Below are 27,387 nucleotides of genomic sequence, written 5' to 3' on the forward strand. Positions count from 1 at the left end.
TCCGGTACGTTTCTTCCCACACTCCAAAAATATACTGGTAGGTTAATTGGCTTCCAACAAAAATTTTCCTTAATATACTGTATCATCAAAATATGTGTAAAATGAAGGGCCTGGTGCAGAGATGGACACTATTGCACAGTCTTGCAACTATGCAAAAGCCACAAGAGGCATCTTGTGTAAATAGACACCTCCTGTCGTAGATACTAGCCTTAAAACTGGCTCTCCGGCACTCCTCCGTTTTCAAGAACGCTGGCCGTCGCTGCCCTGTCCATGCCCCCAAATGGACGCTGGATGTCAGTCATGCGCAGATCTCACACCATGGGAGAAGTACGGAAACTATTTTGTTTGCGCACATCTCTGAATCAGGCCCTAAATATGATTGACCATGGCAACATTTCTTTATATAGTTACTGTAAGTAGCCTTGTGTATCAGTATGTTTGTTAGTACTGTTTAATATCCTGTAGGTGTCACTGTTGCTGACTTATTTATTGGCATTATATAAAAGTACTATACTTCACATAGCAGACCATGCATTATGACAAAGTAATAGAATTAACCACATTTATTATCACAGAAGATCAATAGTATTTCATTTTAAACATATTGAAAAGTTATATATTTATGACAGTTATTCTTTAAAACAAAAAAGTTCTTTATAATCCATAAATAGCTGTTTCATGGGATCATTTGAGGTTTACAAAGCAGTTTTTCAGGCTTATGTAACAAATAACAACTGCTACTATTACATTTGGCTCATGAGTGATATTATGAACTGCAATTTCCCTAAGGACTCGTAAATAATCCTAATTCCATTCCATACAGCGAATTTCAGGGTTGGTCTGAGCCACATGATGTCCAACCACTGGTGACTTCCTCATCTAGTCGTCTGTCTTCTGGGCATCTCTAGGCACTAGATTGAGTATGACAGGTTTTGTTGTCTTTAGGAAACCTCGTGTGTCAATTTCCAGTGGGATCTGTTAAATAAATAATAATATTTCACATAAATTGGGTTCAGCTACTAAAAGTAAACAGTAATTTTGTATGTTGGTTTTTAAACCTTGGTTTAAATAGATTCTTCAACATGACCTGTTTCAACCTATAGATAAGTGCTCTCGAGCATCCCAGCATTTTTACTGGGTGGAATGGGTCTTTTTGTATTTCCAGGGCCTGATTATCTATAAAACAGTACAGGCCCTAAGTTTGTTTGTTAGAAATGTTTTTTCCTAGCCCAGTCTTTAGGGTCATGCGGTTCTCTCTATTTTAGGAAAGGGCAATGGTGTGGGATACCTCACTTATATAGTAGCAGCTCCTTCCTGCTTCTCTATGGTGAGGCAAAAGGGTCAGATGGACATCGGAAGCTGATGGTTAGCAACCATCACTGTTACCGATTCGATGGAAGTACTTTTTCCCTCGAATAGGGGGAATTCAATGGTTACCTGCCATCGGATGCAGCTTTCTGATGCCCATCCGATGACTGGCTGTGGGGGGAGTACACACCGCGACGGTTATAATATCGAATGGTTGCGATGTGATGGCTAGTTGCCATTGCATCGCTGGATTTGATGTTGAAAGCCCAGCAACCATTTGATGCCGGCAGGGCTGGACTGCCCATCTGGCACTTCTGGCAAATGCCAGAAGGGCCGATGGCCAGATGGGCCGGTCCGGCATCAAACCCTGGCTGAGCAGCTCCACCTCCCGGAGCTCTGCTAGGCCGGGATACTGAAAGATGGGGGGGGGGTGCAACGAGGCCGGGCCCCTGTGACTTGCGGCATGCCCCTGTGAGCTGAGGTCACGCCCCTTTTGCAGGCATATGTGCCTATGGCGCACGCACAGGAGAACTGCCAGGGCTGCTGAGCAGTCCCAGTCCGTCACTGGATGCCAGGCTTCCGATGCCCATCCCTATGAACATGTGCTGCACCCTTGCAGGAGAAGCCCAGCACATGCTGCTCTTACAAGGGCAGGGGAGCGGGGCTACACCAGTCTTTTCAACTTCAGTCCAGGCAGCATTACGGAGGAGGGAGCTGCTGCTGGAGGATACAGTTCAAGGTGATGAGGACTACAGTGAAACATGTTTGTGTTCCCCAGTCTGTATGTGTCTATATGTATCCCTCCCTGCAGGGGCGTATCTATCCATTGGCCAGGATGGCACTCGCCAGGGGCGCTGGCCAAAGGGGGGGCGCCACCCGGCAGTGCCAACAGCAGCCAATGGGTTCACAACCCCAGGGCTAGTCCCCTGGGCCCCAAGTGTAGGGCAGACCGCAGTGAGAGCAGTCTGCCTTACACAGTTTACAAACATATGGCGGCTGTCTGTTTGTTTTAGCAGCCAGCCAATGAGAGTCAGACAGACTCTAATTGGGTGCTGCGTCAACAGATGGAACCAGCTGGAGCTCACTCATGAGCTCTGCTTTCCGGCTCCCCCCCGCAGCGAGTGATGGGAGAGACGTCATGATGTCTCTCCCACCCCATAGTGCAGAGCAAGAGCAGGCTCGGAGGAGTGGACAGTGGCGGTCGTCGGCAGGAGCGGGGATCAGGTAAGTTGCTTTTTTTTTCCGGCACAGCACTGTGGGGGAGTGTGGCTACAGGGGGGCACTGTATAGGGGGTGGCCACTACTGGGGGCACATTATGGGGGGATGGATGCTACTGGGGGCACTGTATTGTGGGGGCCGCTACTGGGGGCACATTATGGGGGGGTGCTACTGGGGGCACTGTATAGGGGGGACTAATACTGGGGGAAATGCATAAGGGGGTCTACTACTGGGGCACTGCATAGAGGGGACTACTACTGGGGGCACTGCATAGAGGGGACTACTACTGGGGGCACTGCATAAGGTGGACTACTGGGGGGCACTTCCTGAAATTATGGGGGGAGGGGGGCGCCAGTCTATTACCTTGCCGGGGCGCTCTGATCCCTAGATACACCCCTGCCTCCCTGTATGTGTGTCTCTATATGTAGCAGAGTGCCCCCTCTCCCCAGTCCTCCCTCCCTTTCACACATCTGCTGGGACAGTTCCTCTTCTGAGTCTGAAAGGAGGTCCTGCTGCATGCTCTGTCATAGTGGCGGTTCCTGTGTAGCCATGGTGGGGAATCAGGCTAGAAGGGGCAATGGGGGGATATTTGGGCAGCATGTAAGAAAAAAGCTGGAGGGCACTGAGGGAAAAATTGGTCGGCAGGGGGCACGTGAGTGAAGAGCTGGTGGTCAGAGGGTCATTTAAGTAAGAAAAAGCTTGTGGACAGAGGGCATATGAAGGATGAATTGGTGGGCAGAGGGGTATGAGTGAAAAGCTAGTAAGCATGTATAGGCTAAGTACTGGAAATAGAGGAAAGGGGCTGGGGAAAGTCATTTTAACATGAATGAAGTGGAAGTGGCCCCAAACCAGTATTTTACCTAGGGCCCCATGGGGGTCTTAATATGTCTCTGGTTATTTAAAAAATAGAGCATCTAACTATGTGCCTATTGCTGGCCAAGAACAGGTTCTTTCCCTAAAAAATACCTTTCAAACTATGCATGAAAAAACGGTCAAAGGCTGCATATTGCTAGTTGTTGATTCATCCCCTTGAGAGCTATGTTGACTTCTACATGGAAAAGAACACTAATTTGTGAGTGGTACCAATTCTTCAGGTGTAGAAGTAGACAGTATCCAAAATGAATGTTCTTTTCTGTTCTTGCATCACTAAACATGGGGAAAAGTCACTAACTAATACCTTTATATAGCCTTTAGGCATATTTTTTCATGCACTATCAATAAATATGTGTCAGCATTGGACTGTGATGCAAGTATTAAGCTAGGTACACGCCTGTACAACGTCTGCGACCCAGTGATTCGGTAAAGATACATCGTGCGCACCGTACACACTGCACGTTCTGGCATACTAGCGCGCAATGTATCATTACATAATACATGCCATGTTTGTGGCATCGGCACATCTGACATACAGGACAGAAGATAGGACAATGCAATGTTAAACCGTTGGGAACGGCAGATCGGACGTACACACTATACAATGTGCAAGACACTATCCTTCCAATCAGGGCCATCTCTTCCATTGGGCTTGTTGGGTAGTTGCCCAAGGGCCCAAAGCTTGTAGGGGCCCGCCAATTCGCCCCCCTACAGCCGCGGCCATATTTTTATAAACCAGCCACCGGTGCACTGTATTCTGATCTAACCTCCCCCACCCCATCCCCCCTGGTGACGAGTACTCACCTCAGTCCCAGTTTCACTTCATCCGCCGGCTTCAGACCAGTCAGAGTCTCTCTGCATGTGTGGGAGGTCTGATGGGCATGCAGGAGGGTTTAATTTTATTGACCATTTACATTTTTTTCCCGTGAAGGGGTGGGTAGGGGCCCCAATGCATTGCTTTGCCCATGGCCCACGCTGCCGTTAAGACAACCCTGCTTCCAATACACGTTGGAACCATATATCATACGATACATTGTATAGTGTGCACCCAGCATTAGACCTGCTGTTCATTTTTAATTTCAGTTGCTCATTTTGGGGGAGATAAAGGAGATATAGTGAGAGATTGTCCATAGCATCCAATCAGCTGCTAACTGTTGTTTATCTATGACAGTCTAGAAAATGACAGAAGTTGATTGGTTGCTATGGACAACATCTCCACTTTAACTCTCTCTGGGGTTTGATACATCTCCCCCTTTGAGACCTCTCTAGCCATGCCTTTATAATTAAAGTTACCAATATATATGTACAGGTTGAGTCTCCCATATCCAAATATTCCGAAATATGGAATATTCCGAAATACGGAATATTTTTAGTATGCCAGAGATAGTGACACCTTTGCTTTTTGCTGGTACAATGTACACAAACTTTGTTTAAGGCACAAATTATTAAAAATACAGTATAAACTGACCTATAGGCTTTGTGTATAAGGTGTATAGGAAACATAAATGAATTTCATGTATGTACACAAACTTTGTTTGAGCCACAAAATTATTGAAAATATTGTATAAAATTACCTTCAGGCTGTGTATATAAGATGTATATAACACATAAATGCATTCTGTGTTTAGATTTGGGCCCTATTCCTAAGATATTTCATTATGGTATGCAAATATTCCAAAATACGGAATATTCAGATATCCAAAATACCCCTGGTCCCAAGCATTTTGTATATGGGAGACGCAACCTATACTACATTTTGTTAGGCCAATCCCTCCAACATTGTACAGTGATGCCAAATAGAGAAGCTTCCTTTAGGTGTAAACACTTTACTTATTTCAGATATGTGATTAGAGGACTGACTTGTCCTATTTTTGAAGTTGTGACCAGACCAATAAGCAGCGCCGCTAAATGAACACGTTAGAAGAGCAGCTGCTCTGATTCCTTACTGGAGTGTCTTTGCACGAGCGGAAAGAGAAGTTCTGCAGTAGTAAGGCGATGACTGATTTCATGTTGATCAAAGCAAATCTCATCCCTATGCAGTTACGTGGTCCAACTCCAAAAGGAAGGAAGGTATATGAGTCTTGTGAATCTTTATTCTCCTTACTGAACCTGTGAATATAAAGGAAAAAAATTACTTTTCCTAACTACACTAATAAGTTATAACTTGTTAATTCTGAGAACACTGTTATATATGGTTATAAAGGGTTACCAGGAAATCGGCTGAGCAGCCCACTAGTGAGTCCTTAGTAAATGTATAAAATCTGGGACTTGTATGTTTTGTTACAGGGTATGTGAGGAAAAAAATAAAAAACTCTGTTATAATTAACCTTATTTATAGAGTGACAACATGTTACACAGTGCTGTACAGAGACTGTTTAACCAGAATCGGTATGTACTGCCGGCAGTCGGTATGCCTCCTGTCAAAATACCGACAGCGGCACCCCGATGGTTGGTATCCGGACAGGGGTTGGGTAAGTATACTTACCCTCCCCCCTTCTCTCCCTAACCCTCCCTATTTTGTAGCCTAACCCTAACCTTCTCCATCCCGCACACTAACCCTCCCCGTTAGTGCCTAAACCTAAGTCTACTCCCTTCGTGCCTAAACCGAACCCTCCCTCCTTAGTGCCTAACCCTAAACCCCCCCAGTGGTGCCTAACCCTCCCCTCTAGGGGTGCCTAACCTCCACCCCCAAAACGCGATGCTAATACCGCTATGTTACCTAAACCTAACCCCCCCCCTTCCGCCGGCTACCAGCTAAGGGCGCCCCGGACTTACCTCACTCGGGCTGACGTAGTACTGGATTCCGATGTCGGGATTAAGATAGGCATCGGTATTTCGATGCCTATCTTAAGTCCCGTGTCGGGCTTCCCCCAACGAGATTTAGACCGGTGACATCATGGCCGCCGGTCTCATAACTACATCCCGTTTCACCATTGACTCAGAGAGACATAGGGGGTATATTTACTAATGTTCGGGTTTTAGAAGTGGAGATGTTGCCCATAGCAACCAATCAGATTTTAGCTATTATCTTCTAAAAGGTGCTAGATAAATGTTAAGTAGAATCTGATTGGTTGCTATGGGCAACATCTCCACTTCTGAAAACCTGCACTTTAGTAAATATACCCCTTATAGTCTAATTTCTCTACTGAACATAAACACACTAACATAACCCTCTAATATGTTTTGGGGAGATTCAATTAAGTGCAAGTTGCCTCACACATGTTTTTAACAGCATTTTTCCCGATGTAAAAGCATTTGTGAGGTAACTCGCAGTTAATTGAATCACGCCCTTTATGTCTTATTTAATAAAACTATGCACTGCAAAAATGTGATGAAAGTATTTCCATGAAATACTGTGGACAAATACATTTGAAAGGATACAATCACTTTGTCATAATTTTAGGTCACTAAAACCTTAAAAAAATACAAGGTTAATGCTTCAATAACAGAACCTTATGCTTAATTGAATCTGCCCTTTAGGGGTCGATTCAGGTAGCTGGACACCATGAGTCCATGAGAGCAAGTGTGGCTATAAGCTGCATTTACAGTAGCTCCGGACTTGCTGATTTTTGGTCACATTCTTATAGGGCAGCGTGTTCAGGACAAGATCATGCAGCAATAGAATAGACACATTATTGTGTGAAAAATAGTAAGTTTGTCACACGCACCACTACCAGCTCCTGAAATGGCTAGTTCTAGAGCCACAACAATCTGGATAATTTTGAATATAAACATTGCTGTTCATAGTTGTCAGACAGCAGCAGTTTGGGTGAGACGTGCATCTGTCTAATCAGTTATTTGCTGACAATCTTCAGTGGAGTCATTTATACTTAAGAAGCTTGTACACCGAGATCATATCTTCCAACTCACAGGAACAAACTTGTGTACGAGACTCTCTCAGTTCAACTATTTGGAGATGGGTAGTTTGAGGTTTAAAATTAATATATTGCTTGCCATTCCCATTTAATAGTGAATATACATAAAGTTTACATCAATCCACATATATATAGTATGGTGCTTTTTATGCATTTAAACTATTAGGAGGAATTACAGCTATCCTATGGCATTAAAGTCACACTCCCAAATAAATGGCCCTCATACTGTGATACCTTTCAGGCCTGAATTCCTCTGGATCTCGCCATATGTCAGGGTCACGGTGCAACACGAATGCTGGGATCACCACCACTACTCCTTCTGGGATAGTTACTCCATTGATCTCAGTTGTTTTCTTACACACGCGCTCAAGTCTTCCAGCTGCAGGGTACAGGCGCAAGGTTTCAGATATTACCATATCAAGATATTCCATCTGCACCAGAGCATCGTATGTTGGAGGAGTCTGTGGGCAATGAGCACAATTTCAGTATCACAGAATATATAATTTATGTTCAGTATGTGATCATGTATGGTCAGGGGCGTATTAACAGAGGAGGGGGCACATGTGCATTCCCAGTTTGGGGCCCCCTCCTCTCTCCCCTGGCGGCCGGGAGCAGACGGACACATCTGACCACCGACCGCAGCATCAGTAGACTCTGGGCAATAGTCTGTGCCCAGAGTCTACTGCACATGCTCAGGTTTCTGGAGAAATGGCGCAGCCGCCGATTTCCCAGCAATTTTCTCACTGCACATGCGCAAAACGGAGGAAAAATGGCTGCGGCGACGTTTTGTGCAGGGCTGAGACACCCGACGCGGGACCTCCAAGAGGTAAGTAATATGGGTGCGTGGTGCGGGGGCCCGAGTGCGCCCTGCACCCATTATAGATACGCCCCTTTGTATGGTAGACAGTACTGGTATTTTTGTGAAAAATCTATAATGGTACACACAAAATTAAAAACACTATTTGCTGTGATCTATACGGTTTCTACTTTCAAGCACTTTACTTATATTATATTGTTCTATCTGCATTTTCCCCCCTCATTAAATAGCAAGGCCAGAATACTGAGTTATACCCCTTTTACACCGGAGCTACAACCCGGGTTTTTGAAGGGTTAACCCGGGCAGCTCCCTGGTGTAAAAGGGCAGAGGGTTGGATCGCCAAGTCGAGTGACCCGGCAATCCAACCCAGGCAACTAGCAGGGTTTAACACGGGCGTAGCCCGTGAAACTCTGCTATGGGAACAGCGCACTCCGGGTCACGAAGACCTGGAGTGCGCTGCTAGCCAGCCGATTGGTCCGGCTTCAGCGGCGCTTGGAGATGACGTCATCTCCAAGCGTCCACTGTCACTCCGCAAAAGCCGGGTCTATGCAGACCCGACTGCGGTGTGAGCGGCGCTGACTCGGGAATATCCTGAGTCAGCGCCGGCAAAATTCCGGGTCTGATCCGGATAGGAACTTTGTTCCAACTCCGGGTCAGACCCGGAATTTAGGTGGAAAAGGGGTATAACAAAGCTATAGCTTGTTTTATGGTTTCTTTTTGCCAAAAGAGATGAAGCACCTCTAGCTTCCTCTTGTTATGCAGTTTAGAAACCAGTAGGAGGGAGCAAACACTCTCATTATAGCCAGCAAGGTGTTACTAGCTCAAGCAGTAGGCAATCAGCAGCACTTTCCCTAGGACATGATCATCACTCAGTTTGGAAGTGCTGCTAAATGGAATGCACAATAGAAGCAGTTACAGTAGAACACACTTACATGTTAGGAAATATTCTATTTACCTTGTTTGGGAGAATGGAATCTATTTCCTGCTGAAGTTTAGTTTGGACATCAGGGTTAGTGGCCAGATGGTAAGACAGGAACATTAGTGTAGTGCTGGTTGTCTCGTAGCCAGCCATGATGAAGATAAGTCCCTGAGCCATAATCTCAGTGTCTGTCAGTGCTGTGAAACAGATATCAAAAACAGTCAGTAGTGATGTCCGTATTTGTATGTGATTCAAAATAACTTCTTTAATTGATTTTAAAAACAATGTTAAAAAGCTCATTTCAATTTTAATTAATTAATCATGTATAGTAACAAAGGGATCAGAGCTGCCAAAGAGGAGACAAAGGCTGGAGGTCCTTACTGGCCCTCTAGTGTCTGTCTCCTCCTTGGCGGCGGCCATTATTGGATGGCCGTTTTCAGCAGACTCCATGGGGCTTCGCCGTTCGCATGGACTCTGCTGAAAATGGCCATCGAAAAATGACTGCCGCCTAGGAGGAGACAGATGCTAGAGGTCCTACTGGACCTCTAGTGTTTGTTAGGCCAGCGAAATGGCCTAGAAATGCCGGTAGAAATGCTGAAAGCTGCATCTTCTCCCATGAAATCCCCTGGAAACGAGCATAAACCCCCATGGCAATGAGAATGTAGCCCCTGGCAACGAGCATAAACCCCATGACAATGAGCATGTAACCCCTGGCAACGAGCATAAACCCCATGGCAACGAGCATGAAACCCCTGGGAATGAGCATAAACCCCATGGCAACGAGCATAAACCCCATGGCAATAAGCATGAAACCCCATGGCAACGAGCATGTAACCCCTGGCAACGAACATGGAAATGGTAATGAGCATAAAACCCCTGACAATGAGCAGGCAATTTTAAAGTAATTAGAAGCCTTACTGTGGGGTATAAAATGGTGTCAGGCAAATATGTAAGTGGCACTTTGGTAGTAGGCATTACAGTGTGTGGCATAATGTGTAATGGGCATTATGGTGTGTGGAATAATGTAAGGCACTATACCAGGGATGTCTGAGTAGTGCACTGCCTTATGGAGGAGCAAGGACAAACTCCAGGTACGGGAAGGGAGAGGGAGCAAAATTGCTGTCTTGCACCGAGTTACAGATATCCTAGTTTCGGCAGTGACATAATAACCCTGTGCATGTATACATAGCTGAGGGAAGTACACACTCACAGGTATCAACTGAATATACAAATAATCAGTGCTCAAATTGGGAATTTTGAAGTGGGGGTATGGAAATTTGAACCTCAGGGATTTTGATAATAAGATTCAGCCTCTGCTTCTATCTCAACCCAAAGGTACAGGTTACAATCACTGAAGAGAGGCAAAGATAAGATTACAGGCGGACAATATTATTAACATTTACATTAGTATAATTCATAGCTATTTATATAACATTAATTGAACTAAACCATGTAGATTCTTAGGTACATGATTATACAGTAATATTGCCACAAGTTGCCTTCTCCAATTTTTGATACTTTGCTCATTATACTAGAGTGGTGATCTCCCTTCAGAGAGAAGACGCCAGCGCTCCTCACCCGATTACTGGATAAAAAGAGTGTTTCTTCTCATTATCTTTTTTTCTATATATTGTATTCTCTAACTACACAATAATCATTATTATAGTCATATCCTTTCTTGGATATTAGCTTTTGGACCACAGGTGGATCCCCATGTAAATGTAATCCCGAGTCAGAGCCTTGTGATAACTGTGACATCAGCCAGCAAGGCTCACCCATTATGCCACACTGCCAGTCTCTTTCTCTATAGCTTGCATGCATTTGTGTGTATAGTAGTTGGAGTACCTTTATTGCTCTGAGCACACTGTATAAATCATGTCTTATACCTTTATAGTTATGACTCTCCTCCCCTGATGATGTATCTTGGTCTTTGGTTTGAGAATCCACCATAAGTTGTAGGAAATCTACCCGGTCCTAAAGAGGCAAATTGGTGAGGAGAGCAGAGATGTACAGAACAATTATGTTGTCACCTTGGATGCCCAACAAGTGGTATGTCCAAAATGGATACAATTGACCCTTTATTTCTCTAGTTTAGAAAATATCTTTCACAACCATCTACAGATTAAAATAGCTAAAGGGGCCTATCCATTAGCAGATAAATGTGAAAGATGAACGATTTATCGTTCAGTCGTTCAGTTTATCTACTAATGGATAGGCTCTGAACGATAAAAATGCGCACTCCCTCGGACGAAAAATTTGGTCTTTTGTCTCTCCAACATGTTGATCAATTATCGTTTATCGCTGACAGATATTAGAAATATCTGTCGTGGTAAACGACGAACGATTTTTTAATGTAAATGAACAGAAACAAAAAAAACTCCACTCAAAGAATGATGTCATCCAATATGGTTCGTCGTTCGCCTATTGCAAATATCTGTCATGTACATGACAGATATCTGTCACAGCAGCCCCAGGAATTTTCAAAAGATAAATCTTTTGTTTTTCAGTAAGATCTGCTAATGGATAGGCCCCTTAAGAGTATGACTTCTAAATGCCTTTGGCTCTCACTGCAGGTTATATTAGGCTGTAGGGTGAAGCAGCAGCCAAGCAAGCTAAGCAGAGGACCTCAGCTACTCAGCTTTATACAGGGAAGATGTCCCCATACTCAGGAAGGAAAGGCATGGCTTAAAACCAGGCTAATATGATAGAGCTGGGGTGCAGATTAGCCTTTAAAAATGTGCTGAATCATGTGGGCAAAGCGAGCTATGCTGGATGAGCAGGCCGATCTGATAGCCACTTGGACTGTGTTAGCTTAGTGGGTATTTGTGTACTTTACGGACTCATTGCAGAGAGAACCCAATGAATGTTTTAAATGGTACTTGTGTACTTTACGTACACAAGTACTGAAAGTTGTCCCCACCTAAAGAAGAAAGTTGTCCACTCGCAGGCTCGCTGCGCTCGCCACACTTCTGGCTCGGTGGCTCGCTACAAGGTTATATTCCCCCTCTATGCCCACGTGGATTGTAGGGAATGACGCTGGACACTGGCTGATGACGTCAGGGTCCTCTCCGTGAAGGGTATTTAGACATTATCATGATTGATAATAATAATGAGTGTAGGACACTTGGATTCTCTCTGCAATGAGACCGTAAAGTACACAAGTACCTCTTATCGTTGGTCGTTCACTGCATACGCACTGAACGATATATCGTTAAACAATATCGTTATCGTCCATATCGTTCATAAAAATCATCTAGTGTGTATGCGACTTAAGCTTCTTTAGAAATGGCTTAAATCTGAGGCTAATTACCCAGTATAAGTCATAGAGATTCTGACAATACTGTAGATCTGCACTGGGGCCTCCTGAGGGCTGTTCTACACACTGATCCACTAACATTCAAGGAACTCACCAATACTGTGGAGAGATTTGAGGATTCGTGGCAGATGTTGAAGCCACAAACATTTCTGCCTAAGGCCATGCCACAACAAAATCATCAGGTGGATGTCCCAAAAGCTTAAAGAGGCTTAGCAACTGAAGTCTAATTACAATTTTGCAGTTATCTTCCCTTTTATTATACCTACATTTTTACAACGCACTGCTTGTTATTATGCCTAAAAATACATGTGTATTTTACACCAATGGCAGAAAGACAGTCAGATTAATAGTTTCCCCTATTCAATATAAACAATGGTAAGTATGGTAATTTATTACATCTATCACTGAGAGTAAAACCTTTGCATATTTTCTCCATTCTGCATTTTCGGTTTACAGTTTAGTACCTGTACCACTAAGAGCAATTAAAAACAAAATTCCCTTTGGCAGCAAATGCTACCTATGTTACCCATACTGGAGTGCAGGTACAGATGCTGGAATAATTCCTTTTATTTGTACACACAAAATTTTAGATAAAGAAGAAAGAGGATGTAGTCAGCACACAATGCCGACGGACAGAATCCAGGCACCGGAATTCCACAGCAGTCAGAATCCCAAGTCCAGAATCCTGCTGGTGAGTATTAGGGTTAGGGTTAGGCACTAGGGGGAAGGTTAGGCTACAGGAGGGGATGGTTAGGGTTGTCTGCCGAAGGGGAAGGATAGGGTTAGGCTGCGGGTGGGTTAGGGTAGGGGTTAGAATACTTATCAGCATGCATACGGATTTCCACCGTTGGGATTCTGCCGCCAGGATTCTGACCGCCAGCATTATCAGTGCTGGGGTTGCGTACTCAACCCGTTATCGAAAGTAAATGTCAATTGTAAAATTTTAGATTTCAAAATATCTTGATTACTGTGTTGGACATAGGTTGTATAGTACCATACATTTGTTTGAGTATAAAAGAGTCTGTCTAGTGTTAGTTCCTAAGCTTTTGTATTGTCCCATTTTCAAAATTGTTGGAGGACAGAGGCCCACAAACCATTGCTGCCCCCTCATGGCTTGTTCTACCACCGGATATCTTCAAACCTAATATTTCCCCAATAAGCGTTTACTTACTGTGTGAATTCCTTTCTGACGGCTTTCCTTAATTCGTTTTATGGCTTCCTGGAAAAAATTGAGAACACTCACAGGAAGAAAACAGAAGTTCAGTTTTTCCAGGAGTGGAATAAGGAACGGACACAGCACTGCAAGAAAAACATACAGAATTCTGTACTTAGGCAAGGATTTAATTTAAAGTGAAAAATGAAGATCACCTGTACTGTGAAATGGTTAACACTAACTACAGATCCCAGCAGATAAACATTTGTGAGAAGCTCATTCAATAACTTACGTGTTGTTAAGAACAGAGGATTGAAAAAGGAGAAGGTGAAAAGTTTTCTTCCATTGGTCACAAATGGATCATTGGGATTGTTCAGTGAATCTACATTTACACTGAATGATGTGCTCAGAACAATGTCCATGGTGTAGCTGCCAAAGATACTGAGAAGATAAAATAGTAAAATAGCAATAAATAAACTGAAGTTACTGAAAGCTCGCTCTTACTATATCACTGACCCATCCCAAGCTCCTTACCTTTCCTCCAACAAAATGGCTTCTGTCTGTAGTGGTGATGTCATAGAAATTAACTTAGCCAATCAAAAGTAAATGTCATCTCATTTACACAGTACTGTGATTGTGCATACAACTCAATTTACAAAAAAAAATCAAAAAATTATCCCATGTGTATAGTAAAAAAAAACATTAATGTATCAGTTGTACAAAAGTCAGTCTACTTTGGGTTCAGATTGATTGTGCACTCTGGTTGTATAAGAACAGCATACAGGTGGAAATATGGGCACTTCATGTTTCCCTCAAGTCGTTTGTTAGACCTTTATAGTTTCCGAGATATATATTTATGAATATATTTAAATAATATGTATTTAAACAGTGTGTTCTGATGACATAACTGACCGATTATTACCTACAGTATGACATCTCTCCAGTCTTCATTAAGAAAAGTTGGTCAGTATAAAAAATAACACACTGTAAATTATTACAAAATTGAGTCACCGCTAAGATCTAAGGCCCGTAAAAAGCATTTTGCCTAACCCTAACTGTCCCCTCCCGCAGCCTACCCCCCCTTCTAGTGCCTAGCTCCAACCCTAAAGGTGGCCATACACGGTGAGATTCCAAAGTTGGTCAGATCAGTTGTACAATTTCCCTTGAAAATTCTTCCCTTCAGATACAGGACGATCTGTATTTAAAATGCGACTATTTCACATAAGACCATACGATTTGATCAATCATATCACATAATGTGTGTTAATTCCTACACGATCAGTTGAGATCTTTCTGCAAAACCATCTGATCTGCGATCCAACTAGACGACGGAGGGGACGCGCATCGGGGTCGCAGAAGACTCAAAATACTACTATTTGCAAATAATTGGTCTGTCCAACCTGTAGAAGCTGCCCAAATTGTGTGATCAATTGTCCCGTGTATGGCCAGCATAATACTCACCGTCGGATGCCAGGATTCTGGCTGCTGTCGGGATTCTGGCGCCAGAATTCTGACCACTGGCATTGTGTGCGCCGGGATGCGACTACATCCCCCTTTATATGGTCACAACTACTCATAGGCCTATTATATAAGTTACAGTAGGGCGTACATTTTTCCATATTCCATTTTCCAGTTCAGTTGAATAAAATACCATTTAAATTTACGGCATTCTCAGGTCAATAGAAACGGTTTCTAGGCCGCATACTTACTGCTTCATGTCTATAGACTCTTTGCTACCCACTTTCTTCCACACGTTCTTGACTAAAAGTTGCCCATAATTTTGTATTATTGGGAACATCTGTAAGGATGACAATGGATTTTATTAAGTTGTAATAAATCTCTCATCTCAAATATGGAGCAAAACTAGACTTCCAGATTCATATCTGATAGCCTTTCTTAGTAAAGATAGAAAATTCAAATTAAAAAAACAAGCAAACTTCTTCCTGACTTGTTCATCAAATGCCACAAAAGGAATAAGAACTGTGCATCCCTACATACATAACAACATCTATGGATGTTGTTTTATATAAAGTTGTTTAAAAATACATTTTGAATAATATCAAGAAAACTCCAATTGCACTTGAAAATCTGTTCTATGTCATGAGAATAAATGTGCACAGACAGAGAAGTCCTCTCTTCACTATATCATGTATAGCTAGAACAAAGTAAGCAACCTAGTACTATAGATCAACCTTATAGACCAACATTAGCCTCCCTCCCCAGGTGTAGGGTCTTTATGTTTTACTGCTTTCTTATCATGCCTGTAAAGGTGTGCTCTGTTACCCATATACAGTAGATGTTACCTATATACTTTACCTGCTTTAGTTTACCACTGGTGAATGTAGGGGACAGCACAGTTCGAATTCTCTTCCACTGATCGTTCTCAGCAATTGACACAGCGGAGTTCAGAGGTCCGTTTAGGCCAAAATTCTAATAGAGACCAAATGTACAAATCAGCATTGTGCGACTGTGCATCCGGACTGCACAGAAAATTTGTTAGCATATATATATACAGTATATATATATTGTCGAAGCCGGATGATTGGCTGAGACCAGATCTTAAAATTAATATCGAGCGACGCCATTTTAGGTTGCCCCTGACAACACCATCTTGCGTCGTCAGCATGAAACCATTGTGTGTGCTGCTGATATACTATTATTAGCATTGTGCAATCGCATTGCCACCGCATACTGTTTAAAATCCTACCATACCTAATACGCACGAATACACATATAAATATATATATTTAAAGACTTCATATATTCAGTGATGACAGACAGGTCTTGTGGACATGTTTGTGACAAATAATTAAGAATACACAAGGATACTGTGAGTGTTTGCTCTGCATATAGATACAGTGTGTCTGTGACAATTGAAGTATAACACAGACACTGATATGCTGAATGTGGATTTGGAAAACAATGGTCAGACATTTAGCTATCGTTTAACAATTTTAGGTCTTGTATCCAATGCTGATGTGGTTAAGTAGAACTAACAGTTGTATTCTGGATAAACATAGGAGAGCTTTTTGTTAAAATTATCAGACTGTTTGCCAAAGCTTGCTCCATCTATGAACAGGACAAACTCCAATGTCTGTCATTCTTTTAGTTCAGACAGAAGTAATATTAATAATAACCAGTTTGAAGCTATGAATATATATATGAATATATTTTATATTTATGAATATATTATATATATATTTATATATGTATATATACACTTAAACGATCACATGGGTATCCACAATGCGTGCACACATATATATACAGTTGAATTTGTAAATAGAAATACACACAGCGCACCTTTTATGCTGCATGAGACACACAACGCATACTTACAAATAATCATAAATATTCACGCACTCATAAAAGGTTCCTGCACATTATGGTTTATATTAAAGTTATTAATTATGATGTAAAATGCATGTATTTCATATTAATGGTATACAACATGATAGACATGGCATGTTTGGTACTAAACTGACACACTATTTATTTCCAGATATCTGAACCTATCAGCGAGGGAGTTGCATCTTGCGTTCGATGGTTATGGAACATAGGAAATTATTGGTTAGAATGTATACACTGTAACGTAGTGTCTCTATCTAGTTTAAATCAATTAAAGAAAGACAATGTAATCTGGAGAATTGGGACATACCCCTAATGAACTGTCCTATGAACTACAGCGTACTACAAAGACCAAGAACAAGAACCAATGGAATTATGTTTGTCTGTCTACATTGTTGTTATGATGATCTGTTAGGGTATATAGCCTGTGTCCCAGTCCCAGTTAGTAGCCATTCTCTTGGATGACCACAGACCTCTGGATAGATGAATGTAACTGGGACCGATGCGCCTGCGTATGTATCGACTGTATCTTGTTTATGTATAATCTTTTGCGCTAATTGTATTTAGATCACAGCGTGGAACTAAATGCTTTTATGTGAATAATAACTTTTTGTGCTTTGGAACCACACTCAAAGTCTGGAAAGCAATTACTTTTTATGCGACTTACAACGCTAAATAGCGACATTTAGGGTGTATAGATTATTAGGTATTCATAATACATATATATATATACACAGCATATATATATTTATATATATATATATATATATACACTGTATATATTCACACAGAAGCCATAGCATAACACATAAATGTTTCGGTCCTAGACAGGGACCTTTGTCAAGACCAATTAGGTATCTTGGCAAAGGTCCCTGTTTAGAATCGAAACGTTGATCTGTTATGCTATGGGTTCAACGTGAAGAAACCCTGCTGTGTTTTTCAAATCTGGTAAGCGCACCCCTCCGATTCAAGTTTCTGCATTTGGGTCCTAGGACTCTATTTGGGTAGTCACCCCAGCAATATTATGACTATTAATCTATGTGCGTGTGGACTATTTGGAAGTAAACATATGTACTGTATATTGGAACTAAGAGTATTTCAGATTAGGTGCCTATTTATCAGGCCTCTTTTATTTTAAAGTCGTGTGGAACTGGCAGCAGCAGGGTAACCATCAGCTAACACCAGTTTCAGATGGCGATAGCCACTTCGTGACTATGTAGTCATTAACGCAGGAGAGGGATCTCCGGCAGCCTCTATGTTCCTCTATAGGTTTTCACTAAATGCCACTAGTGTGCATGTGCACTGTCAGAACAGGCAGTGAAATGATAGTGATAGCTATCACTTCATTGCCCATTTCTTCAAAGGGACTGCTTATATAGGCGCTGCTGTCCCAGAATGTGATTTTCTATTCAAAGCTATGATAATTCTTTATTGCCACAAATTGGAATGAGTATTCTCAATAATGATAAATAGATCCCTGATACAAATCAGTGAGATCAAATGAGGAGCATGATAAAGCAACATAGCACTTTCATTATAGAACGTCTAACATCTAAATACTAGAGTTTGTTAATGGTCACAGTCATAGCAAAATACTGGGGTTGGGTTGAGGTACTGTCACTTACCCTTCTGTTTGTGAATAAGCTGTAACATTCCTTAACTAGAATGGATTTAATAATAACTGGATCCATAATGGCAAGAACTGGCTGTCTACCATCATAGAACCTGAAGAAAAAATAGAAACCATTAGAATCATTTTACAAGGAACACCGCCACTGAGGTATATATGACCTACGACAGTGGCACCATTAACTGCTTTTATTACACATAAAAAGAGGTTGCAAAACAAAATGCAATTAAAAAGTAAGGCAATATAAAGTAATATAGTCATTTAATTATCTGCATACTCAGTGCTTAGTAAGGACTTAGGGGGTCATTCAGACCCACTCGCGAGCGCAGGACGCTCGCAAGCGGGTCGATGTTACCCCAATGCGCATGCGCACGACGGAGTTAGCTCCGTCGTGCGCATGCGCGAGACCCGGACAGCGACAGCCAAGCTGTCGCTCCGGGTCTCGCACCAAAGGGGGCGTGCTGTCGTTGGTGACTGACAGCACGTCCCCTTTGGTGGGCATGCCGGTGGCGTGGCTGCCAGATGGAGGCGTTCCCATGGGAACGCATACCGTCTGGGTCCGGCCCCACTGACATCACTAGTGATGTCAGTGGGAGTGATTTTGGCTCTGATAGAGCCAATATCACTCCAGGGCTTGCGGTCACCGAGACCCTACCGCAGGGTCTCGTCGCAAGCCCGATGGTCGCGATGGTCTTGACCATCGCGACCATCTTTTTGGTCGCTCACATATGCTGTGGGTGGTCACCCACAGCTATGCGAGCGGCCAGGAGGCCGCTCCATTTTTAGGTAGGAGGGCACTGATTCAGAGCGAGTGCTCTGGTCAGAGCGTCCGGCTCTGAATCAGGCCCACAGTCAGGTTTATTTATGTGCAGTGCTTAAAGTGGTCCTAGAGAAGAGGTGGAACTCACCGCCCCGCCTCGGTGCTTTTTCATTAAAAAGGGAGAGTGCGCACCAAAAAGGGGCGTGGTCTCAAAAGAAAGGGGCGTGGTTACACAATAGTATTTCCAATTCAAATTATGCCACACAGTTGTACAATCTTGATTCACATTACACCACATAGTAGTGTCCCTTATTCATGTATGACACACAGCAGTGCCCCTTTGTGCCCCTTATACACAATGCCCACAGTAATAGTGCCCCTTATACAATGCCCACAGCAGTAGGCCCCTTACACATAATGCCCACTGTAGTGGTGCCCCACAGTAGTGGTAGTGCCCCTTATGCAGTGCCCTCAGTAGCGGTGCCCCTTATGCAGTGCCTCCAGTAGTGGTAGTGCCCCTTATGCAGTGCCCACAGTGGTAGTGCCCATTATGCAGAGCCCACAGCAGTGGTGCCCCTTATGCAGAGCCCCCCTTATGCATTGTCCCCAGGAGTGGTGACCTAATGCAGTGCCCCCTATGCAGTGCCCCCATTAATAATCTCCCTGTAATACTGCCTCCAATAGTAGTGCCACCAATAGTAATGCCCCCAGTAGTAGTGCCCCCGGAGTAACTACTCAGTACTACTCAGTGGTAGTGCCCCCTGAGTAATGCCCTCTGTAGTAGTGCACCCTATATTGAAGCCGCTAACACAAAAAAAACCTAATACTTACCTTAAGCCTTGCTCCCGTGTCCACTGCCGTCTAGTCCGCCTGGCTGCTCCTCTGCACTATGGGAGAGTCGTCATGACGTCTCTCCCATAATGCCCATAGGGGGAGCTGGAAGCCGGAGCTCAGGAGTGATTCAGTTATACACAATGCCAATGTTTTCACAAATGGAGTGATTTTTTGTGCGTCTGTGTCACACTGCATTTGTTGAGGTACATTACCGTAGTCACAACTCTTTATTCCCAGTGTGATTGACAGTCGGAATGCATTGGGGGGGGGGGCAACGGAGAGTGTCGGCTAAAAACGCAGACATGTCTCCACAGTTTTGGGGTTGTCACATCCTGCATCTGCGATCCTGTACACAGGACAAATGGCTCCAGAGTCTCAGTTACGATGGCCATTCTGAGTGACCATAGGGCCTGATTCAGAGCCGGACGCTATTTGCGGTCGTTCGTTCTGAAAAAAGGGGTGGCTATTCAAATGAACCGTTCGCTCTTTGCGGTCTGTTCACGCCTCTATGTCTGAACGAGCGAACAAAACTTGCGGTCGTTTTTTTGGAAACTACGCCCCCTGGCCGCTCGCATCCTACGTCATGTCCGCTATTTATTAGATTAATCGAGTACATCAACCAGTGTATGAACTGCTCGCTATTCTTGCGGTTGGTTTTTCCTACCACAATCATGCGAGCAGTTCTGACTATAAAATAACCCAGTGACGTGGTCAATGACGCTGCTGTATTAATTATGCACACCCATAAAACACCCGTTTTGACCTTTAAGCACGCCTGCGTTCGGATCTCCACTCCCCGTTTTCAAGCACCTTCCCCTGTTACCACCCACATACGCCTCCTCCTGTCACTCAAAATAGCAGGCATTCGCTATTTAGCGAACAAACGATTTTCAGCCGCACTGACTGGTTCACGCATGCGTATTACGATCCATACGCATGCGCAGTTGGGCAAACATCGCTCAGAACGAACGAGCGGCCGCTTACGAGCGACTCTTAATCAGGCCCATAGACTCACTCATGGGGGTAAATTTACTAAGAATCGAGCTTGGTCAAGTTTTTTTGTTTTTAAACTCTCTTTGCTTCACCAAAACTCGGGTGAGTTTACCCTTTACTAACTCGCAAATTTACTAAGAAGTGAGTTTAGCTGAAAGTGAGTTTTCCGATGGTGAAGCAGAACAAGTTTTTTCCACCAAATTGCGAGTTTAGATGAGATTACCCGACATTGCAGTGTTTTCTCTCTGTAACACTCACCCAGGCAAGCAGCCTGCACATATCAGTGAGATATGTGTAAGCTGCTTGTGTGGTCTACCTGTAAAAAAAAATGGGTTAAATGTTTTTAAACAACCCCCCAAAAGCCTAACCAGCCCCGGACTTGCCAGCCAGTCCCTGGTTCCTAAAATTATGGGGAACAAAATGAGTAGGGTTCCACCGTAATTTAGGAACCAGCACCTAGCATAATTTAGGAACCACAGCCCAGGGGTGTGGGGAAGAGCCCCGGGCTTCAGACCAAGCCTGGGGTTCGGGAGAGGGGGGACCCCTTTTTTGGGGGTCCCCACTTCCCCTGAGATCCAAGGCTAGGCCTGAGTGGCTTGAGCTGATAATACTTTGGCCACAGAGCCCTGGTAATAGGGTCTCCGGACTGTGGCATTACAGCCCGGCCGTTTTGGGTCCGGTGCTGGTTTTAATTATATGGGGACCCCTACGCAATTTTTCCCCCCTATTGTTAAAACCAGGACTAGCCCTGCAGCCAGGTGCTGGTTCCTAAATTACGGTGGAACCCTACTCATTTTGTTCCCCATAATTTTAGGAACCAGGACTGGATGGCAAGTCCGGGGGCTGGTTAGGCTTTTGAGGTGGGGACCCTACGTAATTTTTTTAAAACGAAAAACACTTTATATTGGGTATTCAGGCAGAAACATACACAAATCACATTGATCTGTGTATGTTTCTAACAAACTCGCAGCTCAGGAGGTGGTCTGTTTGAAACATCAATTTATCAGTGAGTTTGCTACAAACTCACCCCAGATTGTAAACTAGATTCTTAGTAAATTTGCGAGTTGCAACTTTTTCATATAAAGTACTTCCTAATTTGGCCGATGGTGAGTTTAGTCGAGTTTGCAAACTCACATGACTTTTAACAGTGAGAAGAGAAAACTCACTTCCACTATTTGGTCTTAGTAAATTTGCAAGCTTGAAAAACAGGCTAAACTCGCATGAGTTTGAAAACTCGGCCAAACTCGGTTCTTAGTAATTTTACCCCATGGAGTTGATGTTTGCATGATCTGCGTCTGATGCTGAGTATGTGTGCACAGTTGCGGACAGCTGAGATGGCTCTGATGGGCCTCAGTACAAGTGCTGGCCGCTCTTCAATTAGTATATTTTCGCACATCCTCAGCAGAAAAAAGCACAGCTGGGCAGCAATAGCGTACAACTCTGAATCAGGGCCTCCATTCTTTGTTTACCTTTGATAACATAAATATGAGCTTACCCCCAAACTTTTCCATATTTTTTGAAACATTCCATGTCAAATTCAAAGACGCCCTGAAAAAAAGTTTTAGACCTTAGTAATAGGTACATTAAAAAAATCCTGCCAACATCCTTAGAGTATTATCTATGCACAGGTCAGTTTAAATGGGTTTTTGTATGAGGTTTTATATTCATACATATATACTGAATATTTTCAAAGAGCTTGAAAAGACTATCAAACTCACATTCGATTTCTTTCATCTACTTCCTTCCTTGTTAATAGTATAAACACAAGCATTTGGGGGCGTGACCTTGCCACATTGTAAACATCGGACCCCCTCTGTAGATACTGCGAGGCGATGCCACTGGAGGGAGTATTGTCACAACATGTTGGGAATGTGGCTGCACTATTGTGACTGCGCCCCTGTTACATCCCTGGCCATGCCCATGTGTGTGAATCCACCAGATTCTATGGAGCTTATCTGTTACCAAGGAGACTGCAATGCAGGTGCTCGAATGCTGTCTCTAATACTCAGGTTTCTGCATCAGAGTGATGCAAGATTAACTGTATAACTTTTAATATAACCTCCCTTATATAGGGAAGTCACCCCTATGGGACCCTTACCCACTTTACTTTGAGGTGAGAATCCAGATCACTTTTACACAAAGTGCTAAAGGGGTATTGTAGAGGAAGGAGCCACAATTCAGCCTTGTAAATCCCATCCGTTTTTGTTACACAAGGGATGGGTATATTATATTAAGGATGCAATTGCAATTGTTAACAGGAGAACAAGTCCTTTTTAGATAAAAGCCACCTAGAATTCCGGAGGGGGGGCATGGTGTTTAAGGGGCCACACTTCAAAAGCTATAGGAAGTACCAAGCTGAAATTTGGCATGGACGGGTAGAACTGGCGCCCGGTACTGCATGACAAATTTCAGGTCAAAAAAATAAAAAATGAGGATTTGGGAGTAATCTAAAGTTCCAACAGTCATTTTTTTTCTGACACTCTCAGTTAGGACCACTTTTCTGCTGTTCTCTTTGGGGGATTTTTTGGAAGGTATAACTCAGGGTAGGCTACCAGCCTAGGCCTGGGGTGCCCTGGAGAGGGGGACCCTTTTATTGGGGGAGTACCCAGCTCCCCGGGGATCCCTGGCCTGGGCTGACTAGTGGTCAGGATTGATGCTTTGGCCAGGGGGTCCAGTGGAAGGGCTCTCCTGGCTGTGGCACTAGCCCCCCACTAGAAAAAGCCTGGTGCTGGTTATGGTAAATAAAGGGGAACCCTACTCATTATTTTCCCCTGTATTTCCAGAACCAGGACTGGCTCAGAGCCCAGTGCTCATTGCGCTTAATATGGGGGACCTCTACGTCATTTGTCCCCCGTATTTTGGCAACCAGGACTGGTTCTGAAAAGCCTGGTGCTGGTTTTGCTTCATATGGGGGACATTTGCCCCCTGTATTTAGCGCAACCAGTACTGGGCCTCACTGATCCTGTCCCTGCTTCTGTGTTTGTTTGTTTAATTTACACAGATGCAGGTATCATGGATCTTTCAGATCCGAGCCTGCATCTGTCAGCTGCTACCTCCCCCGGGCCCAGCAACCCGCAACACTGCAGCCTGCACCACTGCCGCCCGCACCGCCGCCGCTATCGCCTGCTGCCGTCCCCAGGTTCTGGCTACATCTAACGCCCCCTACCCCCCTCCCCCGGGTCCCAGCCACAGCTAACACCTGCTTCCTTCCTTCGAGACCACCGCCGCTACCGCCAGCACTGGCCAGCTATCTTTGTGCACCCAAGTGAAGCCACAGTTAATACACCTTCTGGAGGCTCCTACTGAGGCTGCGCAACAAGTTGAAACTTCCTATCTCTATAATGGCGGATTCGTGAGGTAATAGTTTAAAAACTGTAACTTTCTCAATTACCTAAACCCCAAAAGCACCTACCCTGGAACAATAACTACCTAATAAAACAAACCCCAAGTCTAAATTTGCCGCCTACCCTGAGTTATGCCTTCCAAATGTCCCCCATAGAGAACAGCTGAAAAGTGGTCCTAATTGAGAGATAGAAAAAAATGACAGTTGGAACGTTAGATTACTCCCAAATCCTAATTTTTTATGTTTTTGCCCGGAAATTTGACATGCAGCACCGTGCGACAGTTCTACCAGCACATGCCAAATTTCAGCTCGGTACCTCTGTCGTTTGTCCCCTGTATTTAGCACAACCAGCACTGGGGCTCCAAAACCCGATGCTGGTTGTGCTGTGGGGGCACGTCCCGGAGGGTGCAGCCAGAATGTTGGCAAGCCCGCCCCAGTGTGTCTCTGAATTATCTTCACTCCTTTTATATCTGTCCCCTCACCTAATTTAGTCTTTTATCTTCCATCACCCATCTTTTTCCTGTGCCCCCACCACCCACCTTTCCATTGTGCCCCTACCACTGTTCCTCTTACCCTGAACCTCTTTCCACCTGCCCCTTTTTTCTTTAACTTGTCCCTTCTTCACCCCTTACCTTCTGCCTCCTTTTCTACTGAACGTAATGGAGTCCTGCTGGCCAATGGTCAGAAGTGGCATGGTGAAACCTGAGAATGGCAGGGAAGCACGATCTTCTGTTTTAATTTTTTTTTTTTGCTGCTGCCACTGCCAAAAACCCTGACGGCAGCAAAATATGCCAGTTTTCACTAGTGAAGCTTCCCCTTATTAACAGCACAAGTATTATGGGGGTACTTGTAACACCACAATACCTGTTCTTTTAAGATTTTTCTCTAGATTTTATTTTTTTTTCTTGTAGGGACAGGTAGGGAGGGGGGCATGGCAGACCAGTAACTTGCCTAGGGCCCCATGAAGTGTAAATCCGGCTCTGAGTACATGTGGTCATTTGTTTTTTTTACTGTCTGTGGGAGAAACATAATTTTGCTGCTGGTCTTCACTTTCACAAACTGTTCTGGCTTAATAGATAATTATAGTTTTCTGTACGTTTATATCTGCCTCTCCTCCACTATTTTACTGCTAGAACAGCATAGCCTATTATCCACCCATTAAAATTGTCTTCTATTTAATTTGGGTGTGTATGTTGTATTCAGGATGTAGTTATGTAGCCATGTGGCCGCCGGTCTCAATCCCGACAGCGTAATCCCGGCAAGGGATTTAATATAGCCGTCGAAGTACCGATTGTCTTCTCTGCCGGTGTAAGTATACATGTAGCCCGGGGATGAGGGGGTTAGGTTTAGGGCCCCCTGGGAGGATTTAGGGTTAGGCACCCCCCGGGGAAGGTTAGGGCTGGGCTAGGGGAAGGGGGGGTTAGGGTTAGGCACTAGGGGGAGAGGTTAGGGTTAGGCACCCCCCCCGGGAAGGTTAGGTTTAGGGTGCAGGGAGGGGAGGTTAGGTTTAGACACCCATGGGGGGGGGTTAGGGTAGGGCATTAAGGGGGGAGAGGGGAGGGTTAGCATACTTACCATCAGGCTTCGGGATCTTCACCTGTCGGCCTGTTACTGACGGGATTGGAACTCTTGAGCCACCAGTATTTCAATCCCATTCTGTTGTATTCTATCAGCTATCTTTTAAGGTTAATCATTCTTCTGCTTGATCAATATTTGTGATAGTTACAGTATGTTTGCTATGCTCAGACTACACAAAGACCTGCAGCCTATCAATGAATCGGGGAAAGCACTTATTAATTATCAGTATCTTCTAGTTTCCTACTACTACACATATTACACATTATATTGTACACATTATTGTATTTCCAGGAAGGAACTGTTACATATTTTGACTGCTAGGACACATATCCTGGGTAAAGGTGAAAACTTAATTGCACATTATTGTTGTTGTCTGTGATGCTGTGTAATGCAGTTTTCATGACAGTTTATTGCCCTAAATCTAAATCCATTCCTTGGAATATTCGAACAGAAACAACTAAATCCAATAATAAGTGATAGTGTTGCCAATAAAAAGAATGCAAAGCACAAACCATGGCTAGTCCACTGGCACCAGCACTAATCCTGCCCACTGTATACCATACTTGCCGACATTCAGCGCCCTCCTTCTGGTGGGGGGCGTGGCAGGCAATAATGACGTATTGGGGGAATAATTGTGAAGTAGGGGGCGGAGCCACAATGGCTCAATTCAGTGGGGGTTTCTATTAGTAGTCCGGGGGGGCAGCCGTCAGCCGGGAGGATTGCCTGCCTTTCCGGGGAGCCGGGAGCAGCACTCGATATTCGGGAGGCTCCATCATTGTGATATATCTTTAATGGTTTAGGCAGCATAAGCCAAGAAAACACTCTGTCGTCTTTTTTTCATTGACCTGCTTCATGAAAATCATCATTTCTCAGGTCCCTTCTGTCATATATTAATGTTTCATACACCTAAACCTTCCTCAACAAATGCTCTGTAGAATACTGACAACTGCACCAAAATCTGTCTAGTGGTTCTCGAGATTACCAGGGACTTTATTTTCTACTATGTATAGCTAATGACAGTAATGATGCGTACAATATAAGGGTGTTTTATCTTAGTTCAGCATTCAGAATGTTGGTATGGTCGAATGTTAGCATTTAGAATGTCAATAGAGTCTCAGTGTTATCATTTGATATGTCCACATTCACAATGTTGACAATGACATAATGATGACATGTTCAACATGTGGACGTTACGCATGTCGGCAGTGATCATTTTGATGGTAATATTTTACCCTAACCACAGCCTAACCCTGTCCCTAAGCATAGCCTAACCCTAACTGTACTCTAACCCTGATCCTAAGCACAGCCTAACCCTGATCCTAAGCACAGCCTAACCCTAAGCACAGCCTAGCCCTAACCGCAGTTTAACCATAACCATAGCTTTAGCCTTACCCTAAGCACAGCCTAGCCCTAACTGCAGT

At 43.8% G+C, this 27,387-nt stretch overlaps 1 protein-coding gene across 1 annotated transcript in view; it reads right to left on the reverse strand.

The window, feature by feature from the left end:
- Positions 1-567: 567 nt before the first annotated feature.
- Positions 568-27,387, reverse strand: part of LOC148506302 (cytochrome P450 3A24-like) — a 39,170-nt gene continuing 12,350 nt past the window's right edge. The window contains exons 3-13 of the mRNA XM_088446950.1: positions 22,541-22,593; positions 18,454-18,553; positions 15,797-15,910; positions 15,190-15,278; positions 13,773-13,921; positions 13,499-13,626; positions 10,898-10,985; positions 9,048-9,208; positions 7,510-7,736; positions 5,347-5,509; positions 568-975 (exon numbers count right to left, since the gene is read on the reverse strand). Of these exons, the coding sequence (XP_088303076.1) occupies positions 880-975; positions 5,347-5,509; positions 7,510-7,736; positions 9,048-9,208; positions 10,898-10,985; positions 13,499-13,626; positions 13,773-13,921; positions 15,190-15,278; positions 15,797-15,910; positions 18,454-18,553; positions 22,541-22,593 (1,368 nt within the window). The 3' untranslated portion in view covers positions 568-879. The remainder of the gene's footprint in view (positions 976-5,346; positions 5,510-7,509; positions 7,737-9,047; positions 9,209-10,897; positions 10,986-13,498; positions 13,627-13,772; positions 13,922-15,189; positions 15,279-15,796; positions 15,911-18,453; positions 18,554-22,540; positions 22,594-27,387) is intronic.

The sequence above is a fragment of the Taudactylus pleione genome, unplaced genomic scaffold (assembly GCF_031769625.1).
Source record: "Taudactylus pleione unplaced genomic scaffold, aTauple2 ptg000408l, whole genome shotgun sequence".
Lineage (NCBI taxonomy): Eukaryota > Metazoa > Chordata > Amphibia > Anura > Myobatrachidae > Taudactylus > Taudactylus pleione.